General features: G+C 45.8%; 1 protein-coding gene across 1 annotated transcript in view; it reads right to left on the reverse strand.

Moving 5' to 3' along the window:
* The window catches only part of LOC126416663 (ATP-binding cassette subfamily G member 4-like), a 340566-nt gene that overhangs the window by 112206 nt on the left and 212073 nt on the right, over positions 1–16287 (reverse strand). The window contains exon 2 of the mRNA XM_050084463.1: positions 11055–11172. Coding sequence (XP_049940420.1) covers positions 11055–11172 — 118 coding nt within the window. The remainder of the gene's footprint in view (positions 1–11054; positions 11173–16287) is intronic.

Genomic DNA, 16287 nt, shown 5'->3' on the forward strand with positions numbered 1-16287 from the left:
GACAAATGACTGTAATGAAAATGAGATGATTTTTGTTTGGGGGGGGGGGAGGGGAGGGAGGAGGAGGTGGCTTATAGTTAGGCAAATGATTCGTAGATAGATCAAGAATGTTTATTCTTGAATTCCAGGTGTTCCATCAACACCTTCCCTAGCTGGCTTTACAACCTGCAAACCACCAGGCCAGCTTAGTAGAGCGCTGGATTTTCTCATGGTGCATTGTCTTGGCGCATCTACAGACTATTACTGCCACCTTTTCATAACAGAATCCGCTCTAGCATGTATAAATACTGCCCCGACCAGCCTAACAGTATCTGTAGTCGACTGCCGTTTACGACGAGAACTACTATGCACCAACCGTCAAACCGATGTTGTTCATCGAGCCTCATCTAAAATTGTCCACTGCTGCCTGGGGTGACATGATGCAAACCACCAGGCCAGCTTAGTAGAGCACTGGATTTTCTCATGGTGCATTGTCTTGGCGCATCTACAGACTATTACTGCCACCTTTTCATAACAGAATCGGCTCTAGCATGTATAAATACTGCCCCGACCAGCCTAACAGTATCTGTAGTCGACTGCCGTTTACGACGAGAACTACTATGCACCAACCGTCGAACCGATGTTGTTCATCGAGCCTCATCTAAAACTGTCCACTGCTGCCTGGGGTGACATGATGCAAACCACCAGGCCAGCTTAGTAGAGCACTGGATTTTCTCATGGTGCATTGTCTTGGCGCATCTACAGACTATTACTGCCACCTTTTCATAACAGAATCGGCTCTAGCATGTATAAATACTGCCCCGACCAGCCTAACAGTATCTGTAGTCGACTGCCGTTTACGACGAGAACTACTATGCACCAACCGTCGAACCGATGTTGTTCATCGAGCCTCATCTAAAACTGTCCACTGCTGCCTGGGGTGACATGATGCAAACCACCAGGCCAGCTTAGTAGAGCACTGGATTTTCTCATGGTGCATTGTCTTGGCGCATCTACAGACTATTACTGCCACCTTTTCATAACAGAATCCGCTCTAGCATGTATAAATACTGCCCCGACCAGCCTAACAGTATCTGTAGTAGACTGCCGTTTACGACGAGAACTACTATGCACCAACCGTCGAACCGATGTTGTTCATCGAGCCTCATCTAAAACTGTCCACTGCTGCCTGGGGTGACATGATGCAAACCACCAGGCCAGCTTAGTAGAGCACTGGATTTTCTCATGGTGCATTGTCTTGGCGCATCTACAGTCTATTACTGCCACCTTTTCATAACAGAATCCGCTCTAGCATGTATAAATACTACCCCGACCGGCCTAACAGTATCTGTAGCCGACTGCCGTTTACGACGAGAACTACTATGCACCAACCGTCGAACCGATGTTGTTCATCGAGTCTCATCTACAACTGTCCACTGCTGCCTGGGGTCGACGTACACTATCGAGACGCCGTCTACAGCGGCTGCATGAATTCTGCTGAATAAAATTTGTTGTTATTATCGCTGTGTTTATGCTTCCAAGACAGCTGGGGAACTTGTTCCTCGGATCCACAAAATGGTTCAAATGGCTCTTAGCTCTATGGGACTTAACATCTGAGGTCATCAGTTCCCTAGACTTAGAACTACTTAAACCTAACTAACCTATCACACACATCCATGCCCGAGGCAAGATTCGAACCTGCGACCGTAGCAGCAGCTCGGTTCCGGACTGAAGCGCCTAGAACCGCTCGGCCACAGCGGCCGGCCTCGGATCCACCACCCAGCCTATCATCTTGAGATGTCATCTTTACATTCTACGATGTCAATAACCGTGGAACAATCTTGACACTACAGGACATGGAAGAGTCTTTAGAGGAGGCCTTTGTAGAGCAGTCGACGCCAATTGGCTAATGGTACTTGTATGACTGTGCCACTTTATATCAAATGATTCTGACCATCAGTTGAAGAAATACTGTTAAAGATGACACTGGAATTCAGCACTCAGTTATTGCACGGCCGGGCGAAAGAACTGCCGAAAAACTTCTATGGCATCTGAATCAGGGAACTCTTATTACAAGGCTCACGAAATGAACGTATGGTGATGGTCAGTAACGTTATGACTGCCTGATCGATAGCGTGTTGCTGCAGTTCGGGAACACAATGTGACTGTGATTCCGGAGATAAGTACTACCAGAAGTCTACGTATAAGTAATGCAATTCCCGTGAATTACGGGCTGATGCTCTGTGAACGTAGAGCTAACGGTAGAAAGCGTCCGGGATGTGTTCTATCGAGTTCAGATTAGGCAAATATGGTAGCCAAGACATTCACTACAATGCACCTTAAACCACAGTAGTACAATTCTGCCCTTGCGAGGCATACAGTTATTCTACTAGAAGACACCATTGCTGATGATGACGTCATCTAGCATGAAGGAATGCAGGCTGTCAGTAACAATGTTCATGTGGTTCACAATTTTCTTTGTGTCTTAGATTACTCGCGCAGGTTCCATGGATGTTCAGATGAATGTATCCGTGGTATAATACTGGCTCCAACAGGCCTGCGTCCGTTGCATGGTGCATGTTTCGGGCGGCCGTTCACTCAGAAACGACATAACAGAAACGACCAACCACCTGCTGTATCAAGGAACGTGATTCATTCAACAAGGTGACATTTTTCCATTGATCAACGGTCCACTCTCGATGGTTCCATGCCAAGGTAATCGTAACTGATGACGTTATTGTGTCAACATGAGATCACGTAGGGGTCGCCAGCCGCAGAGCCCCATGTTCTGCAATGAGCGCTTAACTGTGTACTCCAAAACACTTGTGCTGCACCAGCAGTGTGCTCTGTCGCCATATCTGTCACACATCATCGCCTATTCAACTTACAGAGTGGGCAAGTCTCCAGTCTCCACGACCTGTGACGAGGCATGGAAGTCCAACATCGTGTCGCCTACTCGTGGTTTCACAATTCTTCAACCAGTTTCCACAGATTCTCACGGCATTAGCACGCGAACAGTCGACCAGCTTCGCGGTTTGCGAGATGCTCGCCCCCAGGCATCGGGCTGTTAGAATGTGTCTTCTGCCTTTGGTCTAAGGATTTCTCCATTTGCGGCCCGTGCCGTCGCCAGAATGATTGCACACTCGTCTTTTCCTTACCACGTCACATGGCTGCAGCGCCACCACACCGCGTTCTGTCTCCCAATGGGCAGTGGTCATAATGTTTTGATATGTCAGTGTTTAGTGGTGGTAATCGTACGGAAAAATTATTGAAGATGCCTGTCGTCGGAGTCTTTCCCGGCGGCATGTCTGTGTACAATCTTCTCGAGGGTCTCGGCTCATGCTTCAACATACTGGGTTTCCGTTGTAAAGGTGGCAATTGAGATTAGAATAAACAGCAAAAATTTTAACAGGTACCAGGGCTACACATTTAGCAAGGCGTGGAGACGGGCTTTGGATATCGAGGCGGGAGCGGCAGTTTAAAACATGGTCGGCCCCTCGCGCCATTTGACGTAACTCATGTCGGCCGTGCCCTTTCAAAGGAACCATCCCGGCATTCGCCTGAAGCGATCTAGGGAAATCACGGAAAACCTAAATCAGGATGGCCAAACGCGGGATTGAACCGTCGTCCTCCCGAATGCGAGTCCAGTGTCTAACCACTGCGCCACCTCGCTCGGTCCCGGAGCTGATGCCCATCTCGCCTTCCGCGCAAGCGTCGTTTCGAGGGCGAATCTCTGATTAGTACCAGATGCTGCAATCGTGTCTATATAAGCGGAAAACCACGTCAGCCCCGTTTCTTACCATCGAGGATAAAACACGACACCGACTAAAACTACCAGCGGGATGCACCTGAGGTCTACGTCCTTCTACCATTATCCTCGCCTATCAAACGCTCATCGGCCCCATCCAAATCTACGGCGTAGCTGTCTGGTTGTCTGTGTCGCCTAATTTCCATAAGACCCTTGAAATCCTGGAAAGACATGCACGCCGTTTAGCCTTCCGCATCCGCGTACTTCCCCCAACTCGCATCTCGTACCACGCCTTCTCCTCTTCTTACAGCACTTTCGGATCCGACACATTAATCGCATAACCCAGTCCCAGTACCCAATTTCCCACCCAATAATAACCAAACCCATGTACTCTGCTGGGCCACTAAATCCATATTTTATCTTCCATGAAACTTCACACTTTATCCATCCCCTCCCGCCGGAATTTTAACCAGCTCGCACTCACCAACAATGTAATCCGTCTCGAGATATACCCTTCTTTCCAACCCTAATCACAACGCTCGCCCTCACACCCTCATCCCATTCTCTCCTTCCCCTTCATCCACCTTGCTGACTTCCAGATGCTACCTGCGGTTCTACAGGGCCCATTAGTTATATTCATTATCGCACCTTCATTGTGACAATTTTTTCATGTATCGTCTAGCATCATCGCTACACCATGGCATCATTCGCATTCATCAGGGACTATACTGTAACTATAATTAAAAAATCGCCATACGAGTTTTAAAAACCATCAGTATTTCCCATCTATGTGGATTTTACAAAAAGCTCGTTTGTTGTCGTTCGTTTTTATGTAAAAATCGTAAATGTCGTCCACCAATGTGTTTTTTTATGAAATTGTCTGTTACTGTCATCTTTCACATTTTAACCATGTGTTAAATACAGTTTATCCCCTGACAGCTTTGTGGAGGATTGAAATAACAATAAAGAAAAAACAGCGGCGGCAGTCAGTGATTTTTACTCCTGACAGCAATGGCGGAGGTAGCCATCAAAAGATCGAGTATTTTACTCGAAATGACAAACCGAGCGAGGTGACGCAGTGGTAGCACACTGGACTCGCATTCGGGAAGACGACGATTCAAACCCGCGTCCGATCATCCAGATTTAGGTTTTCCGTGATTTCCCTAAATCGCTTCAGGCAAATGCCGGCACGAATCTCGTGTGAATGACCTGAAAAGCTAATCATCTGCATATCACAATCGCAGCATCTTCTTCCTGGCGGTTAAATGTCGCGTCTGTAGCACGTCATGTTCGTGGTGTAACAATTTTAATGGTCAGTAGTGTACTTATAAATTACTAATGTCGGCAGTTCTTCGCGATTCGAAATCTAGAATATTTATTTCATAGTTCCTATCACATGAGTGGCAACTGATTCCGAATTCGCTCTTGGCTCCTACACCTTTTGCATTCTGCATTGGCCGGCCGGAGTGGCCGTGCAGTTCTAGTCGCTACAGTCTGGAACCGAACTACCGCTACGGTCGCAGGTTCGAATCCTACCTCGGGCATGGATGTGTGTGATGTCCTTAGGTTAGTTAGGTTTAATTAGTTCTAAGTCCTAGGCGACTGATGACCTCAGGAGTTAAGTCGCATAGTGCTCAGAGCCATTTGAACCATTCTGCATTTATGGTTTTCTTCTGTTCTCATTCACTGCATGGTTAATGCGAAAACTGCAACTCTGAGCTTTGTCAGTTAGGATCGCAACATCCGTTCTTGAATTTTTACCTCAGCGCGGAGTGACGTACGAGGGCCGCTGAGAAACAAGTGGCCGATGAAAACGAGACTCGTTACTGACTCGATGTCTAACTACTCTCAGGGAAAACGCCTCTGTCTCCGTATTTGGAACACTGACCTCAGAGACGAAGACGGAGCGCACCGCAACATTTTTGCACGTCAGAGTCCAGGTGCAGTTGCGTAACACACGACGTTCCTCTTGTGGCGGTTTGAAGACTTCCCGGTCCGCCCATCGTGGTGTGACCTCTCGTAGCCTTATTGGGAAATAAGACGGGGAAAGCTCCAATAGCGTCGCCAGTTACATAACATCGTCCGACGAAGATAAACACAGAATTTCGCTGCAGTGTACGATCGGAGCAAATTCTGTGGTGCTTCTCTAAGTAAACTAACAGCAGCGCATCGACGAAGGCGACTTCCACTCTTGGGCTGTCCGGGGACAACATGACGATATGAACACTACAGTACGATTTATCACAATTTCCGTCTTGTAGTACACTACTGGCCATTAAAATTGCTACACCACGAAGATGACGTGCTACAGACGCGAAATTTAACCGACAGGAAGAAGATGCTGTGATACGCAAATTATTAGTTTTTCAGAGCATTCACACAAGGTTGGCGTCGGTGGCGACACCTACAACGTGCTGACATGAGGAAAGTTTCCAGCCGATTTCTCATACACAAACAGCAGTTGACCGGCTTTGCCTGGTGAAACGTTGTTGTGATGCCTCGTGTAAGGAGGAGAAATGCGTACCATCACGTTTCCGACTTTGATAAAGGTCGGATTGTAGCCTATCGCGATTGCGGTTTATCGTATCGCGGCATTGCTGCTCGCGTTGGTCGAGATCCAATGCTATTAGCAGAATATGGAATCGGTGGGTTCAGGAGGGTAATACGGAACGCCGTGCTGGATCCCAACTGCCTCGTATCACTAGAAGTCGAGATGACAGGCATCTTATCCGGATGGCTGTAACGGATCGTGCAGCCACGTCTCGATCCCTGAGTAAACAGATGGGGACGTTTGCAAGACAACAACCATCTGCACGAACATTTCGACGACGTTTTCAGCAGCATGGACTATCAGCTCTGAGACCGTGGCTGCGGTTACCTTTGACGCTGCACCACAGACAGGAGCGCCTGCGATGGTGTACTCAACGACGAACCTTAGTGCACGAATGGCAAAACGTCATTTTTTCGGATGAATCCGGGTTCTGTTTCCAGCATCATGATGGTCGCATCCGTGTTTGGTGACATCGCGGTGAACGCACATTGGAAGCGTGTATTCGTCATCGCCATACTGGCGTATCACCCGGCGTGATTGTATGGGGTGCCAATGGTTACACGTCTCGGTCACCTCTTGTTCGCATTGACGGCACTTTGAGCAGTGCACGTTACATTTCAGATGTGTTACGACCCGTGGCTCTACCCTTCATTCGATCCCTGCGAAACCCTACATTTCAGAAGGATAATGCACGACCGCATGTTGCAGGTCCTGTACGGGCCTTTCTGGAAAGACTGGAAAGTTACACAGGCTACACGAATATTTAAGAAAGGCAACAGGAGTAATCTGCTGAATTACAGACCCATATCACTAATGTCGATTTGCAGTAGGATTTTGGAACAATTACTGTGTTAGAAAATTATGAATTACCTTAAAGAAAACGATTGATTGACAAATAGTCAACACAGATTCAGAAAATATCGTTCTTTTTAAACACAACTAGCTCTTTATTCGCAGAAAGTGAAGAGTGCTGTCGACAAGGGATATCAAATTGATTACATACTTTTAGATTCCTAGAAGCCTATGGACACCATTTCTCGTAAGAGTCTTCTAATCAAATTATCTGCCTATGGAGTATCGCCTCAGTTTTGTGACTGGATTAATGATTTCCTATCACAAAGGTCACAATTCGTATTAACCGACGGAAAGTCATCGAGTAAAACATATGTAATATCTGATGACCGACAAGGAAGTATTATAGGCCCTCTGCTGTTCCTGGTCTACGTAAAAAATGTAGGAGACAACGTGAGCAACCGTCTCTTAGATTGTTTGTAGATGACGCAATCATTTACCGTCTTCTAAGGCTTCAGATGATCGAAACCAATTACAAACTACACCACGTTTGTTCGCCCTCTGCTGGAGTACTGCTGTGCGGTGTGGGATCTGCATCATGTAGGACTGACGGAGTACATCAGAAAAGTTCAGAGAAGGGCAGCTCATTTTGTATTATCGCGAAATATGGGAGAGAGCTCACTGACATGATACGTGATTTGGATTGGAAATCATTAAAACAAAAGCGTTTTCCGTTGCAGCAGGATTTTTTCGTAAAATTTTAATCAGCAACTTTCTCAGCGGACTGAGAACATATTCTGTTGTCACTCACCTACATCGGGAGAAATGATCTTCACAATAAAATAAGCGAAATCAGAGCTCACACAGATAAATTTAAGTGCTCGCATATTCACACGCGCCGTTCAAGAGTGCAACGGTAGAGAAATAACTTGAAGGTGGTTCGATTAACCCCCTGCCAGGCACCTAATTGTGAATTGCAGAGTAATCATGTAGATGTAGCTGAAATGCGAGGCTTAATTGCAACTTCCTCCCAATTACAAACGATGGGAATGAGTCATCTGAGATCCTGAAAATCATTGAAATTTTGAGAATACAAACTTCCGAATGTGCCTGTGGAGAAAAGGCATTACCGCTTTTAAGCATAATGTAATATCGTCGCCCGCCCCGGCACAATATCGATAGTTGTGTCTCTCGAGAGCACGGAGCATGACGTAACCGTTAGCTAGAGGGTGTCGTGCCTGAGCTTGGCGGTTATCAGACGTGTAGTGCCGCACATGTGGCCTGCAAAGACGCAAACTGCCGAATTTTTATGAATAATCGGTTAAAGCATTCACCGTGAAAGTTTTGTAGTTTACAGCAGTTCAACAGTATCAGTATCAGTGATTTAATCATCTTGCTGGGCTTAGAAGCCTGTTGATATTTTTATCCTGTGTTGCGATTTAGCCGGGCGAAGTGGCCGTGCGGTTAAAGGCGCTGCAGTCTGGAACCGCAAGACCGCTACGGTCGCAGGTTCGAATCCTGCCTCGGGCATGGATGTTTGTGATGTCCTTAGGTTAGTTAGGTTTAACTAGTTCTAAGTTCTAGGGGACTAATGACCTCAGCAGTTGAGTCCCATAGTGCTCAGAGCCATTTGAACCATTTTTTGTTGCGATTTAATTCTGGACTGGATTTTCTCATGTTGAGAAATGAGAAGGAGCGATTCGTTATCAACCGGTTTCGACAGACCTTGCTGTCAGGAAGAAGACCTGAGGATGACAGCGAAGTCTGACGAAACAGTTCGTTGATAATAAGGAAATTCTTGTGCGATCCTGGGTTTAGAATGTTTTTTTTTTTTTTTTTTTTACTGAATTTGGGTTTTTAGATTCCATCTTCTTAAAACACAATACATTCCTTTGTCTGTTTGCACAAACATGTTTTGACAGCAATGTATCTTCTTCTGCGGGTTTCGATTTATTTCTGAGAGCACGTCACTTTTGAACTGGATTGCTACATGTTGGTTACTTTTAATGCCACTTATCATTTGACAGAATTTCATGTGCTACGTCAGTTCTGCATCTTTGATGTCTGTTCTTTTTTCATTGTAATTATACACACTATTTTCCATACCTTTTTAAATTTCACGTTCACCTGTTTTCACACGATTTTTACACAAAAACGGTTACGTCACCATATGCATAGAGAGATGCTATTTTATTGTCAATATAATGTTACTGTTAATGACATAGTGTCACATCCCGTTTGGTTCACCATTCGACATAACTCCTGTTCACTTTCGGCGAGCACTGCTATCCTGCCGGCGTACCGATCACGCCGGTTTTATCTCCACGAGAATCAACTCCCGCATCGAAGTATTCATTTACTTCTCTCATTTCCTTTTCAATACGTAAATAAAACATCAGTATTGGCAATGAGAAACCATCCACTATGCATTTCCTGATTCTGGATTCTCGTGCCATTCCATCAGTGCCATTTGCCTCAGCCTGCTTCACATAAAGAGAATGGATTTAAAATACATAAAGACACGTTACTCCATTCCATTCCGCATATCCAAAAGCCTTCTGCGAGTGTACTAAAGGACAAAAGGCTGAATCAGGGCCAGCGCTTTACTTAGGTGTTTCGTGCAGCAAGGTGTTAGCGCTCACTGTGAGGTATGATGAGAAAGAACGGGGGTGTGTAGGCTGCTGGTTCTAACTAGCCAATGAGAGAGCAGCGGACCAACAACCTGTTTCAAAAGAGTAATATCACATTGTCACGCCAAATGATTGAAGCAATTTCACAGATTTGGTGTACCTATATTATTTGATATATTGTCTCATGACTTTGCACAGACACAGAAAAACTCAAAGTTTTTTTGACATATCACAGATACTCCACATGTTCACTAAACCTGCTGATTTTGCAGATATCAAGTCGATAATCAAAATGTTCCCACGTTCGGCGCAGCATGTCCCTATTAACCTGTTGAAAAGCACTGTTGATGAGAGTCCGTAGTTCTGGTAGTTTTGTTGGTAGAGGGGGAAAAAAAAAAAACGCTTGGCCTTAGGTCGGGAGAGCGTGGAGGCCAACACGACATGAATTGCTGATCATCAACTCCATCGCGACCGATTCATCTGTTTCTCTATTTTCTGTTTAAGAATTCACGAACATCATGATGGGAATGGGGTAGAGCGCTATCGTGTTGGTAGATGAAGTCCGCAATGTTGTTCTCCAGTTGTGGCATGAGCCAGTTTTCCCGAATGTCCAGATTGTCCAGATACACGTATCCTGTAACGGTCTTCTCGCCGAAGAAGAAGGACCGTAAACTTTAAACTGCGGGACTGCATAAAACACATTAACTTTGGCGGATCTCGAATGTTCTGCGCTATAGCGGGGGGATTCTCTGTCCCTCAGGTTCGCACATCGTGGCTATTCACTGTGCCATTCACAAGCAATGTTACTTCATCACTAAACATAAGTTTCTCACAAAACCCGGCCTCTTCCATAAGCTGTTGCAACTGTGCTGAAAATTCAAAGCGTCTGACTTTGTATTAAGTTTCTATCGGACCAAACTGCAGAGGTCAACAGTCCCTAGGCTTACACACTACTTAATCTAACTTAAGCTAACTCACGCTTTGGACAACACACACACACACGCACACACACACGCATACACACACACACATACACACCCATGCCCGAGGGAGGACTAGAACCTCCGACGGGGGCAGCCGCGCGAACCGTGGCAAGGTGAGTGAGACCATGCGGCTACCCTTCGCAGCTCAGGGCTTATTCCAATTGCAGGCGGTAAGTACTAAGATGTAACTATCCTTATTATGAAACATTTAAGACATTACAGCATTTCTAAAGAAAAGAGACTTGTCTATTTTATACATGGGAGATCGATTCTTTAAAGAATCAGGAAATGATGTTACTGGTTCTCACGTATTCAGGGAGGCGCCGATACCTTTTTAACACAACACTACAAAATAGAGGCAGGTCACTTACACGAGTCCCGCCAGCACGTTCATGAGGCTGCTCTTGCCGGCTCCGGACGGCCCCATGATCACGGAGAGCAGACCCGGCCGGAACTTGCCGCACACGCCCTTCAGAATACTGCGCCGGCCTGCAACGAGCGTAACACACATCTTAGAAACGAATTTAACGTTCGCTTTCATTTATACAGAAGCACATGAGGGCCATTCGGAAAGTAAAGTCAGAAGGGTCACGAAATGGAAACACAGCGAAAATTAAAAAACGTTTTATTTGCAACAATTTGCTACACTTTCCAGCTACTTTTCTACACAGTCGTTGCTTCGACTTAGACATAAGCCGTAGCGTTGTACTAACTTTGCAGTACTCTCGTCATACACTACTGGCCATTCAAATTACTACACCTCCAAGATGACGTGCTACAGATGCGAAATTTAACCGACAGGAGGAACATATGCAAATGATTAGCTTTTCATAGCATTCACACAAGGTTGGCGGCGGTGGCGACACCTACAACGTGATGACATGAGGACAGTTTCCAGCCGATTTCTCATACACAAACAGCAGCTGACCGGCGTTGCCTGGTCAAATGTTGTTGTGATGCCTCGTGTAAGGAGGAGAAATGCCTACCATCACGTTTCCGACTTTGATAAAGGTCGGATTGTAGCCTATCGCGATTGCGGTTTATCGTATCGCGACACTGCTGTTCGCGTTGGTCGAGATCCAATGACTGTTAGTAGAATATGGAATCGGTGGGTTCAGGAGGGTAATACGGAACGCCGTGCTGGATCCCAACGGCCTCGTATCACTAGCAGTCGAGATGACAGGCATCTTATCCGCATGGCTGTAACGGATCGTGGAGCCACTTCTCGATCCCTGAGTCAACAGATGGGGACGTTTGCAAGACAACAACCATCTACACGAACAGTTCGACGACGTTTTCAGCAGCATGGACTATCAGCTCGGAGACCGTGGCTGCGGTTACCCTTGACGCTGCATCACAGAGAGGAGAGCATGCGATGGTGTACTCAACGACGAACCTGGGTGCACGAATGGCAAAACGTCATTTTTTCGGATGAATCCAGGAACTGTTTACAGCATCATGATGGTCGCATCCGTGTTTGGCGACATCGCAGTGAACGCACATTGGAAGCGTGTATTCGTCATCGCCATACTGGCGTATCAGCCGGTGTGATGGTAAAGAGTGCCATTGGTTACACGTCTCGGTCAGCTCTTGTTCGCATTGACGGCACTTTGAACAGCGAACGTTACATTTCAGATGTGTTACGACCCGTGGCTCTACCCTTCATTCGATCCCTGCGAAACCCTACATTTCAGCAGGATAATGCACGACCGGATGTTGCAGGTCCTGTACGGGCCTTTCTGGATACACAAAATGTTCGACTGCTGACCTGGCTAGCACATTCTCCAGATCTCTCACCCGTTGAAAATGTCTGGTCAATGGTGGCCGAACAACTGGCTCGACACAATACGCCGGTCACTGTGTTGTCGTGTTGAAGCTGCATGGGCAGCTGTACCTGTACACACCATCCGAGCTCTGTTTGAGTCAATGCCCAGGCGTATCAAGGCCGTTATTACGGCCAGAGGTGGTTGTTCTGGGTACTGATTTCTCAGGATCTATGCACCCAAATTGCGTGGAAATGTAATCACATGTCAGTTCTAGTATAATATATTTGTCCAATGAATACCCGTTTATCATCTGCATTTCTTCTTAGTGTAGCAATTTTAATGGCCAGCAATGTATTTCCTTGTAGTGTTCATAACGTCTGACTAAATCAGGTTTAACAGCATCGCCGGTGGCGTATTTATTGTGTGCACGTTGGTTCTTCTTCATTCGAGTAGATATTCTGAAGCCTACCCCGCTCATCATCGTGTCCGACCTGCAATGATTCCCACATGATAGATTTCAACACCCCACCAGAACTGTTCCTCATCATTAACAAATTTAATGACATTAACAGAAAACCACTGTGTGTACCCGAGAAGGTAGTTTCCGCCGCCGCTTCCCACGCTTTCATTGCGCAGTAACACCGCGCACTACACTTAAGATGGAACGTGGGTACATCTCTACTCTGTTCAGTATGACCTGGGCGTGCTGAAAAGTAAAGCCTCAGAACGTTTTTATTCCGTTATCAGTATTAGTTGAGATATTTCATATCGTGCATACTACTCGATCGACTTTCGCGCTTCACTGAGACAAGTTGCAACCCTCTGCCGACAGAGGGCTCCGAAGTGTAACGTGTAACATGGCGGTGTGTAACGTGATCACGTCAGTGCCTGAGAAGCAGCGTGCTGTAATCGACTTTCGAATTCGAAGGGTTCGTCTTCACATAGAGCACAACAATGCCAGAGCGCACACGAACACTGCGACATTTGCAGTAATCCGACGCCTTGGGTTCATTGTCATCGATCATCCTCCATACAGTCCCGAGTTCCATTTTTCCAAAACTTAATGAACACGCGGAATTTGCTTTGATACTGATGAGGCGGTGCAAGCTGAGGTGACGTTATTCTCCGTCAAGAAAGTCAAATATTCTGCAGTGACGATATCAGAAAAAGGTCTCTCGTTGGGAGAAATGTGTTCGCCGCCAGGGTGACTATGTTGAGAAATAAAGGACAAAGAAGTAGAAAATTAATAAAACTTGTTTAATTTAAAAAGCCTTAAGCGTTTTCACATTAAAAATTCGGAGGCAGCAATGGACCTGGAAGAGCGGTTGAACGGAATGGATGTGGTCTTGAAAGGAGGATATAAGATGAACATCAACAAAAACAAAACGAGAATAATGGAATGCAGTCGAATTAAATCGGGTGACGCTGCGGGAATTAGATTAGGAAATGAGACACTTCAAGTAGTAAATGAGTATTGCTATTTGGGGAGCAAAATAACTGATGATGGTCGAAGTAGAGAGGATATAAAATGTAGACTGGCAATGGCAAGGAAAGCGTTTCTCAAGAAGAGAAAACTGTTAACATCGAGTATAGATTTAAATGTCAGGAAGTCGATTCTGAAAGTATTTGTATGGAGTGTGGCCATGTATGGAAGTGAAACGTGGCCGATATAGAGTTTAGAAAAGAAGAGAATAGAAGCTTTCGAAATGTGGTGCTACGGAAGAATGCTGAAGATTAAATGGGTAGTTCACATAACTAATGAGGAGGTATTGAATAGAATTGAAGAGAAGAGAAGTTTGTGGCACAACTTGGCTAGAAGAAGGGATCGGTTGGTAGGGCATATTCTGAGGCATCAAGGGATCACCAATTTAGTATTGGAGGGCAGCATGGAGGGCAAAAATCGCAGAAGGAGACCAAGAGATGAAGACACTAAACAGATTCAGAAGGATGTAGGTTGCAGTAGGTATTGGGAGATGAAAAACCTTGCACAGGATAGAGTAGCATGGAGAGCTGTATCAAACCAGTCTCCGGACTGAAGACCACAACAACAACAACAACTCCTTCGACAAGCGGTGGCACCGAGCAAAGTTACCACACCCCGCACAGAAGCAGAAGCTTACGTTTCATCCAAGTCGCCAAAATTGTGAATCTGTTTAATTGTAAAAAGATGGAACTGGCATCAGACCTGTCTATAGGAGCTAGTTTTTTGATTGTAGTTTTGTTTACGACACCACATTTTTAAGACGACGTGCGGGAAGTTTGCGAAATTCATTTCCTGATGACGTTAACGAATTTTGTACAAGCGGGTAATTTTTTTGCTACTGGAATGAGGTGTACATTTTATGAGAATTAAACGTTAAGGATAAATTATATTCCCACCCGCTCCGAGTTGGAACTCTGCCACAGGCGTACTACAAGACGTGTACCTTAAAGACAGACCAAAAAAAAAAAGAACGACGAAGCATCACGAAAGAAATATCCAAATGGGTCGGAAATCGGTAGGTGATGTAAGTGTGCAGACAAAAATATTATGACAGTTTCAGAAAAATTCGATTATTTATTCTGGAAGGGTCTGCAGATACGTCCTTGGGCCTAGAATGTCATTGATTGGGGTACAGTTGTCTTCAGTGATGAGTCCTATTTCGAACTGAGCCCAGATGACCAGCAAAGACGTGTCTGAAGACGCTCAGGAGAGCCCGCCATACGTCTCGACAGCAGAGGTGATAATTTTGGATGGCTTTTCATTTCACAGCAGGACCACTTTGGTTGCCATCCGCGGCACCGTTACGGCACGGCGGTACATCGACGATATTCTACACTTTTTTGTTGCAATTCATGGTGGGCCACACGGGGCTTACATTTCAACAAGATAACGCACGCCCACAACTCGACGAGAGTTTCTACCGCTTGTCTTTGTGCTTCCCAAGCCCTACCCTGGCGAGCAAGGCCGCCGCAACTTTGTCCTATTGAGAACATTTGGGCCTTATGGGCAAAGCCCTCCAGCCACCTAGGGATTCTGAAGATAGGAAATGGACAAAATTTGGCACTATATGCCTCAGGAGGACATCGAACAACTCTGTGAATCTATGTCAAGCCGGATAACTGCTTGCATAAGGTCCAGAGGTAGACTAACCCGTTACTAACTTGCTCAATTTGGAAGCCCTTTCTCTTGAATGAATCATTCAGTTTTTCTGAAATTGTAATGATTCGTTTTTCTGTACATATACGAGTACATCGCATCCACCCATTTCCGTCCCGAGCGTATTTAGAGTTAAACGCGACGCACGTTGCAACACTCGCGTGTCAGGAGCTAAGAAGTCGTGTGTAGAATTTGATTACGAGAAACAGATCGCTATGTCCCTAATTGACATATCACTCCGTTTCCTGATCAACCAGGGTTAAGTGATCTCTCTCAGTCAGCAGCGGCGTTAACCACGGACATGACGACGTATCGAATCCTCAACATATGTACGTATTTTGGTAATCCGCTTATCTCGCATCAGAATCTGTTGCCATAGCACATTAACGCCAAATTTAGCCGCGCTGTCCTAACGGATACGATCGTCGTACGTCCCACATTGATTTCTGCGATTATTTACGCAGTGTTGCTTGTCTGTTAGCACTGACAACTCCATGCCGCCGCTTCTCTCGGTCGTTAAGTGAAGGCCATCGGCCACTGCATTGGCCATGGTGAGAGGTAATGCCTAAAATTTGGTATTCTCGACTTACCCTTGACACTGTGGATCTTTAAGATTTCCAAATTGGAATGTGCGAACGCGTCTAGCTCCAGCTACCATTCCGCATTCCATGTTTGATAACTCCCGTCGTACGGCCATAA

Source organism: Schistocerca serialis, chromosome 8, assembly GCF_023864345.2.
Source record: "Schistocerca serialis cubense isolate TAMUIC-IGC-003099 chromosome 8, iqSchSeri2.2, whole genome shotgun sequence".
In the NCBI taxonomy this organism is placed as follows: domain Eukaryota; kingdom Metazoa; phylum Arthropoda; class Insecta; order Orthoptera; family Acrididae; genus Schistocerca; species Schistocerca serialis.